We start from the raw sequence: 15,511 nt of genomic DNA, 5'->3' as shown, positions 1-15,511 counted from the left end.
CAAGCGCATTTCTGCCGTCGGCATCGGGGTCCCCGTCGCCGCGAGGTTCTGTATGAAGTCCAATGGCATTAAAATCATCGCTGCGCGCCGTATGCTGTATGTGCGAGTGATAGCTTGCGAGGATGGGCCGATGACTGCGTCTCAATCTCGCATGCACGAGCGATGAGGGCGGCGCGGAAGCGGTCCTTTTCGGTCGCGCGCGATGAACAGAGATGAGGTGGGAGAGGTGTGGGGAGGGGGTTCTCCAGCAGCTACGGAGCCGTGTGGGTGGGGTATCGCGAAAGCGACATGCGATTTGGCCAAAGTGAGCGCCCGCGCGGGCCTCATCTTCAAGGTGATATGCGACGTTTGCAGTATGCGCGTAGTGCCAGTAGCTTCTTATGCGCAGTGTTCTCGGCGTTTCGTTCGTGTTGAAGCGAGAGATGCATGAAGGTCGATTCACTCGCTACTGCTGCCGCGATTCCTCACTCCAGCTTTTGGACAACGAGTTTCCGCTGTCATCGAGTGAGATGTGTGTATGTTTACCTGTGCACGTGTGACACCGTGCTTGTTCATTTAGTTAATAAGCGAATGTTTACAATCTAAAAAATAAAATCATGAAGTTTTACATGCCAAAACCATGACCTGATTATGACGCACGCCGTAGTGGGGGACTTCGGAAATTTAGACCACCTGGGGTTCTTCCTACGGGCTTGTACGGCCAATAAAGCTACTATGCTTACTTATAGCTATCTACTAATTTGCTGTCGTGATCGGTGCGTCGCCTTTCGGGCGAAACTGCGAATTTTTTTATTACTTTGCTTTTTCTCGCCACTGTGCAATCTCAGCATGATTTGTTTTTCATAAGAAGTGGGTTGCAATTATGCACGAGGCGACGACAGTTGTCGTGTCGTCCATATCACGGTGGCGTTCCTAAGTCTCTCGTTCATCAGCTTCTCCATCATTAAAAGACAAGGACGCTTATTAGCTTAAGTGAGAATCATGCAAACACCTTTCCGGCAATTTGTATGTGGGGGTCGGAAACAACAAGCAGGGAATAATCGCGCATTGTTAGATCTTGACACTTTGCGCCTACATCGAGTCAGAGTGGTCGTCTTCTGTCTTCACAAATGGAGAGAAGGCAGGACAAGGCGCTTTGTGTTGTCTTCTCTCTTCGTTTTTTCATCTTCCGTGCGCTAAACCAGTAGTCAAGATCCAAGCAAACGAACTAACCCAGTTGTCCATTCTGCTACATGTTGATATGGTTCATAGAGCACAGCACGCCACACTGCTTCACACAAAGATTACGTCGTAGGAATGGCAAGAAGATTGCCCACAATATAACCGCAAGCCACCTGTGAGAGCTTGGTTGGAGTGATGACTGAAGTATTATTTATGTGTTGCGAATCATGTTACCATGGCAGAAAAACATGCTCTTTTGGAAGATCGGTTAGATTGACACGAGTGCCACATTGATTACTTTGTTTGATTGCAAAGCTCAAATCAACATTTTTGTGTGAAGCTAAAAAAAACGATACAATTATTCTATTATTAAACAATGGAAAACAGTAACCTTCGATTTAGCCTAGAAACACTATATTGCTCAGAATAAAGCAATGCGCTTCGGTAGCTGCAAAGCAGACCCACACATAGCATGAAGTTTATATAATAAAGCAAATGAAAGTTTCATTTGACGTTTATGTTGACCCGTGAACTTCCGCAACATTTTTCTTGATTGTGCATCTTCGTAATAAACTCCACATTGTTTCTCCCCTACATTTTGCTTCATAAATAAAGCGCCGTATTTACAAATTTATCGCTTCGCGGAATCTCCTGCGTTGTCACGCTACTTGCAAGTAAGTTTTTCGTTTCCATGGAACATTCTGTGTTACTATCTTTTTAATTTCAGGAAAAGACAGTGGCTCCGATGAAGGGGAAAGTAAGCACTTTGCCGTAACTTGCAGATCAGTTTTGCCCGAATTCGCAAGGCGGACGAGGCTTAGTCCAAGGCAAAATGGCGATTCATTGGGGAGCAGCCCAAACCACCAAAGAAACCTGCAACTTCCGTTGTGACTTCTTTCAGAGAAACCCGTATAGATTTTTTCGAACGGTAACGCCACTCTCGGATGAATGGCCATTTCGCCTTAAAAGACATTTTTTGCATATGCATTGTTTTTTCAAGTAAAAGATCAGCCTGACACTTACGTAAAGTTTTGCTACGATACAACGAGAACGTTTCGTAAAGTGGAAAGTTGGGCTAGTTTGTGAGTGATCATTATACCTTGCTGGTGAAGCAGCGCACTGACACAGACACAGTGAAGACCAACAGGAAAAGACGACACTTTTGTGTGTCCGTGTCAGTGTCAGCGTGTCAGTGCGCTGCTTCACCAGCAAGGTAACAACGTTTTGTACCTAAAGTTAGGTTGAACTTTTACTCCGCTCACACCCATGAGGCTACCAAAATATTTTTCCCTTGCCAGAGCTAAACATTACTGTAACACCAACCACCTGAAGCGTATCTGGTGTTTGCCGCTCTCTCTTGAACTACTTATTGTTTATACAGATTATCACCAAAAGTAAATCAATACTAGCGAACTCCTTTTTTCCCAACATGAGTGAGATCACTGCTATATAGGCTATACGGCTATGTATTTCTTTTTTGATTAGGTGGTTGTTTTTTCAGCGCCCGCAACATAGAACTAAAATAACGTAGTGAAGCTGACCTCAGTGGGTGTTCCTGAGCTTGCACTACAACCAACTTTTCAAATACAACGTATGCCGTAAGACAAATTCATAATATTTTCCCTAATTACCTACGCACCTCATAGTTTAGCTCTTGGGACTTCAAAAATTGTTTCAGTAACTCAAGACGCATATGCACAATATACTACCGGTGACATTTGTACAGGTTTTATTATATCCTTAAAGTTTGGTTTTGCTTACGTGAAACATCCGGCATGTGCCTATAAACCAATACAGGGTGGACATTAGCTAGCTGTTCACACAGCATGTAGCTTGTGACGTAATAAAGGAAGCGTAGGCTTCTACATGTGCTGTGAAAAAATGTCAAGAAAGAGCCTCGTCAATGCTCACACTTGTTGTCTTTCCAGGAAGAGACAGTGATTCAGACGAAAGGTTGAGTAAGTAGATTGTTGCATGCGATTTTTTCACTATGCAAGAAGAAGCTGGCGTTTAAATATTAACCTAAATATTGAAACATTTTCGCCTCTATGACTGACATAAGCAGGAAGCAAGCTAGCGAGGAGACTTTTCGAAAGAATATATAACTAGGCGTGTTGGTAATTTATGCCCTCATCAACTCAACGCACATTCGGAAGACCGCAGACAAGCGAAGGCACACATGCAGATCAGTCTTTTAACGCGTAAAAGAGATAATCAATTGTGCTTTAATCGGTGCCCTCACCATCATGTATATCGTGAAACATTCAATGACAGGACCTGGCACAGAAACCGTTCAAAGAATAGAAGCACGTAGGAAAAATAACTGTACTTGTCTGATGTTTCAGCCGTGGTCCGGCCTTCATGAAGAGTGCGCTTGCAGGCACACAGATTTCAATATACACATTTTTCTTCGTAAAGAAAGAAAGAAGCCAGAAAGAAAAATAAAAACGCAAATGCAAAATTTACCAGTTTGCGCTTACACACAGTGGTCAAAAGAAAAAGTAGTATATGACCACAAGCACGCACACATTTTGTGGCATCATGAATACCAACATGTAATTTGTCTCATGTCAAAGTCAACGAAAACAACCGTTAATACCAATTTGCGCCTACATGCAGTGGCGCTATAACGAGAGTAGAAAGTGGCGCGTGCATAAAGTGACATTATACAAAAAATAGGGAATGCAAACCAGGATTACAGTTTGTGAATAATCCAAACGCCAACAGGTGCGCATTCAGTGGTATCTACAAGGCAGGAAAAATAAAAGACATAGCCAATAGAATGCAAGGGCGATAAGTGACATGCTCACAAAAAGCATGCCACGTTTCGCAGCTGCCAGAAAAGTCTGTACATTCGCGAACAGTTGCAAATTGCAAAGAATTCGCAGATTCAAACTGTCTTCTGCATAGGACAGCGCCTCTGGTGCCCCATTCTGTCGCTATATGGAATTTTGCGGAAGTTGTGTGACCGGTAGCAAGTTATAGAAGGACCCTGGTAATACTATGCATATCTAGTGCAATATCAAAATCTGGTTGATGGAAAACTCCTTTGAGTTTTGACGAAGCACCAGTAGCGGGTGGCACGGGCACAGCCTCGTCACCTGCAGCTGTTACATGTTTGGGTAACGAAGGCGACGCTTGCCGAGGGAAGAAAGGAGATGACAGGTGAATCCACAGACACATACGTACACTCTGGGCATTTTCCGAGAAAGGGAACATGTCCAGTCAAGAGTGGAGTACAGAAAACTATGAGAAATATTAGAAAATTCAAGTAGACCGTTTAATATCATGCGCTATTCTGCTAAGAGTTGTGCGTGCTTAGAGATAGTCTTCATGCTATATTGAATGCACGTTCTTTATGCCGTGTTCAATTGTTCGATTACAAAGACAGTGCTATACAGTTTCCCAGCATATCGTTACCTAAGGGACTCAACGAAAAAAAAGGCCAATAAAGTAACATCGTGCAAGATACCACTTTAAGACCTACGGTTTTTCGTTGTCAGACCTTTAACGACTAAACACCATTAGTATTACAGTTGTATCGTAACCCTGCTTTCCCAATCCGTTAATTTAACCAGGTAAACAGCTAGGCTAAGATTAGCTCGAAAACATCGTTAGATTGCCTATGTGGCGAGAAACACTAATTGCGTTGCCAAATTACATGTCCGTAAAACAAAACATTGTGGTCGAGATCTCCAGATGCGCGGACATTTTAAGAATTATTGTATATTGGCGTACACTGCCACATATTTTATCGTTATCATTCGCCATTATATACATGTGCGCCCCTTCACTCATACCTTTTGCATAGGAGAAGGCTGGAGCACACCTGCTCTGTGTTACCTGTCATTCTGGTAAATAAGCTTTCCCGCTGCAGATATGTGGATTCTTTGTTATACAAGGCAGTTATGGAAAAAAGTAGCGTGTATCAGGTAAGGAAAATGATTTTTCTTCAATTGTATTTGCACCAGTCTACGGGTTTGAAAAAATGCTAGAAACGGGAACCTATATTGCTAATCTTTCAAGAGGGATTCGGGTTTATTTAGATGTCTAGTTCTAAAGAACTGAATATCATTACGAACTTTATAGGCTTTTACGCAGTCCTTCCCTTTGTGAAAAAAAATCGCCCAACAGAAATACTTGTTTCGCCGAAGATTATTACGTAGCCACGTTTGCTTGTCACAGCTATGCTCCAACTTAGCTCTGATACAGAAACTTTACGATATCTAGGCTTACTGTGGAAGCGTGACTTCACACGTACTGCATGCTATGTATTATAATTCCTTACAGAAATGGACAGCAGCTCGGATGAACAGCAGAGTAAGTAAAATGTTGCATGGGAATTCAGGCGGTGCAATTCAGAAGTATTTGTGAACATAATGAGATTTTTATTTATCCAGCCTCCTAAATTTAACCTTAGCGGAAATCAGACTGCAGGGGACATTCTTGGGCGTGTACACACACAAACACGCGCACACGCACAAACACACACACACGAACTATGTACTGTTAGCTCTAAAACATTCGGCAAAGAACTTAGGTGAGGACTTGACGTTAGCTGCTGACGCTTCCCGCGACCATGACAGACAATGTAAGCTTTGTGTACACGGCAGTGCGAACATCTCTATTCATACAGGGTCGGCTTCGAAGGCCCCTACCACATCTAGAAACGTTGATACATCTGACATTTGCGCCAGATATGGAAAGGGGCTGCTTCATGTCCTGCAGTGAGGTGGAGACTGCCATCTTCACGCGAGTAATATATAGACTACGTACATGCGCTGTAAAATCGAGTGGATGAGAATGCAATGGCCAGAATTTCACAAGCAGTCATGGCAGGAGGAATGCACGTTCGTAAGTACCCCTCGCGCCCCGTACGTCGTAGATACATATACATATCCTAAGCAACCATGAAAGATCAATGTTCCACATTCGATGCCAGTTTAGTTAAATTCATTCAGTGGTGATGGTTGTTAACTGGTTCACCAGATATAGTTTACTAACGAGTTATAAACGCAGTGGCACTGAAGCAAGAACATTCCTGGCACACGTCATTTCTTGGAGCGAAAGCTGTAATGGCTAGCCTTCCGCAGTTTTTTCGGCATCCGGCAACAGGAGAAATCATTATGTGGACCGTTCCTGGTGATAGTGCAGGAAGGGTCCAACCGCAACGCACATTCACTGTGGGGGTGTGAGCCATTGAACACCTTCCTTATCGATGGGGCGAACAAGTACAGTACGTACACCCGAAGAACAACATGCGTACGAGGAGCGCCAGAGGGAACAGCAAGGAGATTATAAAAGGCGCCGGCGCGAAACGACTACGGACGAAGAACGTTCCCGCGATGCTGAATGAAAACGACAATCGCGAGCCTGGGCAGCTCCGAATGACGCAATGCGGTGGCAACTCTATACGGCGGCAAAGGTACCAGATGGACCGAGTAAACGGCATCAAAGGTGCGAACGCCAACTTCAAGCGATACTTTCTGGATAAAAATTTCGGATTTAATTGGAGACTGGATTCGAGAACTGACTCGAGAACGACCTGACGAGGATCGGAAATGTACGAGACGTGACTAAACGGGACTGCGTGCTACAGGTACTGTCCCGTACGTTCCCAAACTTTCACGGCGACGTACCGACTTCAAGGTGCACGATACATGCAAGGAATCTCTGCTGAGGGCTGTGGTGCCCCAGTACTCCACCAAGAACGGGTACATGTACCCTCGGATTCCGGAGCATCTGGCGAAACTGAACACGCTAAAGGAACGCCTGACTGCACCACGGATCCCGTTCATGTGCGTCAGGCGTCTGAGTCACGGCGCGGGACAGTACGGAATCAAGGGGCAAGTCGTGAACTTGCCCATCGTCGTTGAGTGGAACACGAAATGACCAAGATTACAATCTGTGAAAATTCAACGGCAGCGAAAGCACTTTGCTTTTCATTTAAGAGGTTTGGCTGTCATCAGCTTTCGCTGCCTTTCCATCTTCACAGAGTGGAATGGTTGTCATTTTTTAGTTCTAACGTGGCACATTCAGTTAGGTTGTTCCAGCTCAGAATACCGAGCTCAGAATGAATGAATTGCCGCTCAGTTCAGTATTAATTTTATGGGCATGATAAACTAGACGGGCACTCAGTTAGTTCTGCTGTTACCCAAACAGGTAATAAATTATAGATGGCAAGCTGAATTGAGAAAGATATTCTGGGTTAATGGAAAACCGAGGATGTCAGACCAGCTAACTTAGGGTCTAGTGCTTGGAATGGACTGTTGTGATTGACGCAAAGATCACATAAAATTTATGGAAGGAAATGAAACAAGAATACACAAAGAAACGGAGCCCGAATGAAAAGGGGGTAAATAATGTGTAAAGTCCCGACTGCCGTAAGTATACCATCGGAGCCTTCGTGGCTTGGACTGCGTCCGCAGTAAGCAGAGCCCAACCTTATGCCTAGGCTCTTCCCAAGTGTAGGCACTGGTAAACTAAACAGTACTAGCGCTTCATTTTATGAAGCAGGGCTCTTCCTGATTATCTGTCACCTTTCCGTCCCTTTCTTATTTTCCCCAAACTGCTCAGCCATGTTCACCTGTCAACAGAACCCTATACAATCACGGTGGGGTCAGCTCGCTTCCTTCCTTTTTGCCAACCAATCTCCTCCTCTCCTTTCATTTATTAAAGCCTCAAATTGCATGCGAGTTGAGGTAACAAATACTTCTTGCAGCGTTCATCGATAGGTGCTCCGTATAATGCCCCAACCTTGTGGCAACAAAGGTAGCATTCCATCCCGTAGCTTCAGTGAAGTTTTCATTGTCTTCGAAAACGTGGACCACGGCTCGTATTTGCTAACCATCCGATTCTTTTAGGGCCACTGTTCCTGGTCTAATATACTCCTCCACAGCATAAACGCTCTGCACTGAGTGGTCCATCTCACTGATGGCGGCATTCTAGCCTTGTTCGAGCCAATGGAGGAACAGCAACAGAATCAGCAATGAAGTGAATTTTCAGGAAAAAAATGGCCCAAGCTCAGCTAGATATTATCCACAGTAGCTATTCGATGTAAGTTTCAGAGGCGAACGGATAAATAGCTGCGTTTAGTGAAGGCTTCGTCTAGCTTGTATCGGCTTGCGGTCTCATACTTCAGGAGAAAGCTGAATTCTGCGCTTCTCTTTGTTTTGTTACATTTAGGAAGGTGTATACTGTCCTTGTTCGATGGAGGTTTTCTGACCGCTAAAGAGAGATGATGCCGCATACGAGTAATTGAATTCACTAGGCGACGTTATTTAATACCTGAGTACATCTTAAAGAGAGGATTACTGAGTATAGAAATTGCGTAGGTTACTACCTTTGCCACTATATAGTTGATCTAAACTACACGGGCATTCGGCTTTGATCTCTTCCAACCCTACTCCGCAGCATAGGATAAAGAAATTTGCCTTTCAGCGAAGCACCGCGCCCACAGAGATTACTGAACAACACTGAAAGGCTGAAAATAGGAAGGCCCAGTGTTCCTGGGCCCCGTTTCCTAGATGAAATTTATGAAACCCAGAGAATATCTCATCCACAAAAAAAAGAAGTTATGATTATTATGGTCGTCAATGTCCTTCCTTAACCGGCGGCATAATTTCTTTTAATGCACCCTCGTCTGCCGGATCTTGTTTCGCTATGCTTTCTTACCTTCGAAAATCTGACTACCCTACGCCATTTTCGGTCACTCCGTCGTCTACGAGAAGCAGGGAGGCCAAGCAATACATTTTCCTCGTTTTTATAACACATGGTGACGTAACGCGCCATCATGTACAGAGCACTGCTCACCCAACTTTGTCTCTGCCATAGCTCCACCTTTAACGGAAGCGTCATCTGCTGCAAATGCTGAAGTGCGGCATGGCCCCATCACGGTAAGAAGAGCTGCAATATACGACATCATGATTTCCAAGTTTATGCAAAAGACAATGGCACATGATCTATCGCGGCCGAGGATGGTAACAGAACATGGGTTCACGAAATTTATAATAGCACACCGAATACGATGACAAGGCGACGAAGGCAATGACGGTGCCGTCGAACAAAGGCGACGTCACACGTAAATAACGACTGCAGCTTGGCAATGAATATGACAGTGGAGAATGACAAGGACAATTCGCAACGTGATACAAGACCTCGCACTTCTCAGTGCTCCAGCAGTTTTGCGGATTCGTCGGATTTTGGCTGTCATGCTATAATGCTCGACCATGCGTGTACCTTTAGGGTACGGCTGAGGAAGAGATGCACACGAAACCGCTCCAAACTATCGCAACTATCTCACCATTTAACGATAATGAAGCAGTTTGTTTGAAGGCCGCTATAATTTTGGACCGACTGTTTCCAGTGGTAATGAGAGAAAGTGTTCATAAAAAATCAATAATTTTCATCGAGTAGCGAACGCTGATGTGCACAGTAACAATACCGTTCATAACGAGCAAGTATCTGTCTTACTTTTCTCGTAAGGTTGACACAGATTGTTGCGTAATAGTCACCCTTGTAAACTCTTTCTTGTTTTCGTCCTGCACAGAAGTCTCCAGCGGGTCGAAAGAAAAGGAAAGTAAGTAATTATTTCTTGCAATTTGTTTTATGGTTACTTATATTTCTTATGGCTCCTCTTCCTTGCAAAAAAAAAACTGCATTAGCAAACCTATTGCACCAGAGTGACAATGGACAGTAAATGTCCTTAAAACAAACATTTACACCGAGGAAACATACCGTATTTGGTTGCGCATATGCAGGGTTCTGGGCAATGAATCTTGCGAATACACAAAACACAGATCTCGACATGAAAAAATCGTGATAATGCGTTCCGCTTTTGAGTTTCCTGTCATTTCAAATACACATTCATTTCTATGAAGAAATGTTAATATGATAATATAATTAATATAAAGAACCCATAAAAAATGATACATATTTATTGGCGTGTATATACATCTAATGTTAGCGTTTTGCTTTCCTGGCGATGCCATGACGATCTCGGTTTCTGATGTTATATTACGTTTTGTGCAATAATGTACTATATGACATGTGTTCGTGATCATACCAGTGCAATAATTATTTATTTCTTCTAGCATCATGGCTCAAAGCGTAAGTGTTTAACAACACATATGATAGTGCTGTGTCCAAAACTACAAATACTTCCGTGGTATTTCCTTTTCGCAATCTTCGGAACAACCTTGAACTGATTTCATTATTACTTTCACGAGCAATATGATTTTCTCATCAGCTGTTTTTGTAGTCTGCTCTATTGCTCGTCTCTCTGTCTTTAGTCAGGTTTGCCAAATCTTGCTCATTTAAGCCATTAGAGAGAGAATGGAAAGGCAGCCCTTTTCCTACTTCCTGTGACTTCCAAAACTGTAGTTACCTTCCTGCCTTGTGAGGTGTCGATGAAACATATATTGCTCTAGCCATATTCGATGTGTTTGCATAACTATTTTTTAATTTTCAATATTAACGCTTAAGATCGTACTTTTAAACCATGTGTTGCATTCCAGACTTTCTTTTTAACATTTCGTTACATCGTCTTTTTTGCTTTGTGCCACCCAGCCTTATGGAAGACCAAAAGATGCACGGAATGATCGTGGCAGTCGGTATCGGACTGGCAGTCCTCATAGCCTTTATCACGTTCACTCTATTCACGTCCCCGCCACGTAAGTGGACTGCCGGGAAGAGAGTCCCAACTCTCCTTTTACGTCCGTCATTTTTTGTGGTTTATCAATACACAAGATCTAAATGCAGAATATCGACAGGGAACCAGAACCACATGGTAATACATGTTACTAAATACATGCATAATAGCTTCATCGAGACAATCTATAGTCAAACCTGCGGCGCGATGTCCGGCGGCATTGGCAGTGCGCAAACTGAAGGCCGTGCGTTGGCAAACGTTTATAGTAGAAAAAAAAAGATGTGTCTCTATTATCTGGACAACTAACTTACGCGTTGCTTTCTAGCCGAACATTGTTTTACATTGCAAATGAATGATAAGCAGTGCGTATGAAAAATGACTCTATCGCACCGCCGAGTCTCCTGGATCAGTGAAGTTGTTTGGAAAGACCCAGGAATAAACCGCGCAACGGTTCCTGCAGTAATAAAGTTCCTTCTCCTCCTTCACCGCTAATGTGATAGCGCGAAATTTACAAAGTTGGATTAATTTTTGTGCACACGAAAAAGCTGCTCGTTGCCTCCGAAATACTTGGAGCGCCGGTGCATGCGCTGAGAAACGCATCACACGAAAGCCGCTCCGCGTTCTCGCTTTTTGTTTTCAAGACAGGCTGCGCCATGAAGTGCCGCTGCCGAGAAGTGCGCTAGCTGCCTCCGAACCGAGATACGTGGCTCGCCTCTGCGTGCGAACGCTGATAATTGTTCCTTTGCTTGCCGCGCAGCCATTAAAAAATTATGGGGTTTTACGTGCCAAGACCACTTTCTGAATATGAGGCACGCTGTAGTGAAGGACTTAGGAAACTTGACCACCTGGGGTTCGTTAATATGCACCTAAATCTAAGTACACGGCTGTTTTTCGCCCCCATCGAAATGCGGCCGCCGCGGCCGGGATTCGATCCCGTGAACTTGTGCTCAGCAGGCTAACACCATAGCCACTGAGTAACCACGGCGGCTGCCGCGCAAGCATGCTGCCTCCATTGTCCAACTCGCTAAATTAGCGTAGGTGTGAAAGACGTTCACTGAAAGGCGGCACATACCCGTTGCACTTGGGACGCAGCTTGCCAAATCATCGAGCCGCCCTCCTTGAAGAACCCCTGCGAAGCGGCTGCGATCCTACCCCAGCACGGGGTAAATTTTCCCGGATTGCTGATGGTGTAGATTCGGCTTGTCCTAACCAGCCATTTCGAAATCGGTTGGCTTAAATACGTCCGGTCTCCTTTGGAACCATGTCGTAGTTGAACTGCGGTCATTTGTTCCACGGAATTCATAAGAAAGATGTCTCGCTTCCAAACTCTGCCGCATCTTGCTGCTGCACTGCTGGTACTGCACCCTACATCCAATTGTACCCACTGCGCCCTTTATTGGCGTTACCTCACTTGGTTCGCTTTCGATTCTACCGAGCATCGAAGAAATGAAAGAGCATCTCTCTCTCTCTTCTTTTGTCATAATAGAGCTGCACATTTCTAGTGGCAATCGTCTAGTTACCGATGTGGTTGTCGAAGAGGTTTATTGAACAAAGCAACACGTACTGCGACAGACACAGTGACCCAAGTTTGTATCAAGAGCGTCATTGAAGATGGCATGAAGCGACTGGCACATAGACAGTGTTCCAAGTCAGCCTGAAAGATTCGTTGAATAGCGGTACTTAGCCATGCCCGCAAACCCCGTGACTCATGTGAGCGTCAAACAGGTTCGTTGAAGAGCGGCACATAGGTAAACGGTGCTAGATACCTAGCGACCTAAGTTAGTCTTAAGGTTGTTTCGAACCCTGTTCTGCTACCACAGCCGCCCGATGCGATAACCACTTCACCACGGACGACACAGATACTCAGGATTGCGGGAAAATGGTTACACATATACAGGTGGACAGGAGGGATTGATAGATGCACAGTTAGTTCACAAAAATGACGTAAGTGCTGTAACCATGCTAATCGCTGCGAATTTCGCTGATTTGTAACCGCTTATCACCGCACTCAGTAGCACTAGAAATACAGCAATTTTACTCCAGTACCATTGCGTACACATTACTGGAAACTACTACGTGATCGACGTTGGCTGCGCATTGCCTTCGAAAAGTAGCACGTCCAGCGAGAACGCGAATAGAGCTATCCAGGCTAATGTATTTACTACTTCGTAACCGTCATGCCAACAAATGCGTTAGCGTTCGTAGGGTAATTCGCACACTTTTCAGGGTTACTCTCTGTTTCTTTCTATGTGATCGTTCGGCCGCAGACAACCCGATTACTTGTCTTATTGGGTAGTCTGCGGCCTAATGGTGAGCGAGTCTGGCTACTGTTGTGCTTGAGGTGGTTGAGAACTTTTCGACAACTTGTGTCGCTGTGTATGTGCCACTCAGTGTGCGGCAAGCGAGGGAACAATTCGCAGCGTTCACGCACCCCGGTCATGCACGATTCTGCTCTAGGAGGCCACGTGCTGACTTTTTAGCAGCGCCACCAGATGGCGTAGCTTGTGCAAAAAAAAAAGCGCGAAGGAGAGCCTTGATTGGCGGTCGCACGCACCGGCTCGCCATGCATTTGGGATACCACGTGCAGGCTTCACGGTGGCCCCTCGGGATTGCCCCGAGTGTTCTTAGGTAAGCGCGAAAGAGGAGTCTCGTTGCACTAAACGGCTAATACATAACTCTTTTACAATGTGACAATACGTTGTGCCACTATAATGATGAAGTTTTAACGCACAACCGCTGACAGTAATCGTGAGATGGGTATTGGTAATTTTTTTTCTTGGAACTGAAATAAATATTTGTTTTGCAGATCAACCACGCCATAAGCCACCACCGGTACCCTCTGCAAGAGGTGTGTTGCTTGCAACTCCTTGTTGGCCTTTTTCCCGAAAGATGATTTGGAAGTGCAGGACTTTTGCAGTCATGCGCCTAGTTCTTACGCCTAGTTTGCTGGAATAGAAAAAATAAGTGCCACTTAGTTCACAGTTCTGTTGTACCCCAATTTTGTCCTCTTGCCGCTGAATAGTTCCCCAGCTAAAATATCCCAATGAAGAAAACCGTGAATGAGTCACAACATACTTTTCACTACAAATCTCGTATAAATGGGGCCTCATATTGTCAATCTTGCACTTCACTGACTTGCGCCGTGCCTTTCATGACGCACAAGAAATAAATGTCCAATGCCACATGACTGAGGAGGCAACGAGTTACAATGGCCCACATTTTGCATGTTCTAACGCTTCGTAATCAACGGGCCGGTAAATGTAGTAGTTCCTGCTACTAGACTCCACTCTTTTCCTATAATTTGGCGCTCACGTTCGTCGCAATGTGGTAAGTAGTTTAGAGGCAGTGCCACCTGGAGAACTGCTGAAAAGTGAAAAAGAAAAAGAATCGGAATACAATTGTTACACTACCTTGGCGTTTTCTGTCCGGGCTTGACTTCGTCAAAGCGAGAGTAGCGCAGAAACGAATTACTGAAGAAGTTGAATATGACCGCCGCCTTATGAAAGCGACGCCTAACGCGACGTGGAAACAGCCTGAAAGCTAAAGGAACAAAAATCAGTGTACAGGAGACACACACTTTTCCTGCCAGAGCGGGAAAGATGGCCAACTAACGAACCCTACTTTACCTCTACCGCAAGAATGTCGTGTACAGAACTGCCAGTGATTATTTCGCTTAAGCAATTTACATTGGCTGCAGAAAGTTATTCTGGCATTATTCCACGTATATATGTATTTATTTACATATACTGCCACCTTGCGGAAGCAAGACATGTCAGGAGTGGGTACACAAGTGTTGAAAGCAAAAAAAAAAAAAGATTAGCAAACATAGTAGTTCAACTGAATAAAAACATTATCACGAGGCAATTCATACAAGGACCCTTCAGGGTTATTCCAAACTTCGATGGTGTGGAGGAAGAACACAAACCTAAAACCATCCTGAGATGGTGTAAGGGGAACAATATTCAAGGGATGGGTCCGTTTGCTACGGGGTGATGTACAACTTGTGAAAACAGCGGATGATTTATTGCGGTACTGTTGATTAACTAGTTTGAGCAGGAGAATATTGCCCTCTCGTTCACGTGTGATTGCTGGCGGAAGCAGCTATAGTGCGGCTTCAGAAAGTAAAGGTAAGACACCAATGCTTGCAGCAGTCTGGAAAATTTAACAGGTAAACTTGAGTCGGCAGTTCGCCTTGCCACTGCTAGACCCCCATAGCATCAGGATCTCATTTCTAATAAATTACTTGAATGGAGTAGCTTTTAAATGCAAACCGTTTCTTTTACGTTACCACTGTCATAATGTAACCTACGTTGTAGGCTATTTTTACCATAATACATCAGCTATATTGTGGGGCCTTTCCGGTATACCTTATAGACCTTTAATTCTCCACAATACGATTTCACGGAAATGTACTTTGCATTGAATGTAATAGCCTTATGAGAAAGCAAGACCATACATTAAAATGAGCTCCTAGGACGCCCATTCCTATTCTTTACTGGCACGTTACGTACACGAAAAAAAAGCTTTTCTTTGTTAAGCACGCGGTGTGCTCCTGGAAAAGAGGATGGGCTGCGGGGTCAATGTATTGGCCGTCTTAAATTTGTATAAATGTTGCAATCCGTTATTGATTGCCTGAACGATGCTGCATGCTAGACAGTCATGTCATCCATCAGTATTGGTAATACACTTGATGGTTGCTTG

The 15,511-nt window shown here is 44.4% G+C and overlaps 1 protein-coding gene across 1 annotated transcript in view; it reads left to right on the top strand.

Annotated features, from left to right (window-relative positions):
• Positions 1–1,894: 1,894 nt before the first annotated feature.
• Positions 1,895–15,511, top strand: part of LOC142588657 (uncharacterized) — a 31,614-nt gene continuing 17,997 nt past the window's right edge. The window contains exons 1-7 of the mRNA XM_075700481.1: positions 1,895–1,918; positions 3,090–3,119; positions 5,452–5,481; positions 9,710–9,739; positions 10,254–10,269; positions 10,729–10,832; positions 13,617–13,658. Of these exons, the coding sequence (XP_075556596.1) occupies positions 5,454–5,481; positions 9,710–9,739; positions 10,254–10,269; positions 10,729–10,832; positions 13,617–13,658 (220 nt within the window). The 5' untranslated portion in view covers positions 1,895–1,918; positions 3,090–3,119; positions 5,452–5,453. The remainder of the gene's footprint in view (positions 1,919–3,089; positions 3,120–5,451; positions 5,482–9,709; positions 9,740–10,253; positions 10,270–10,728; positions 10,833–13,616; positions 13,659–15,511) is intronic.

The sequence above is a fragment of the Dermacentor variabilis genome, chromosome 7 (genome assembly GCF_050947875.1).
Source record: "Dermacentor variabilis isolate Ectoservices chromosome 7, ASM5094787v1, whole genome shotgun sequence".
Taxonomy (NCBI): domain Eukaryota; kingdom Metazoa; phylum Arthropoda; class Arachnida; order Ixodida; family Ixodidae; genus Dermacentor; species Dermacentor variabilis.
The sequence above is the reverse complement of the archived record's forward strand: the minus strand, read 5'-3'. Positions and strand labels throughout refer to the sequence as shown.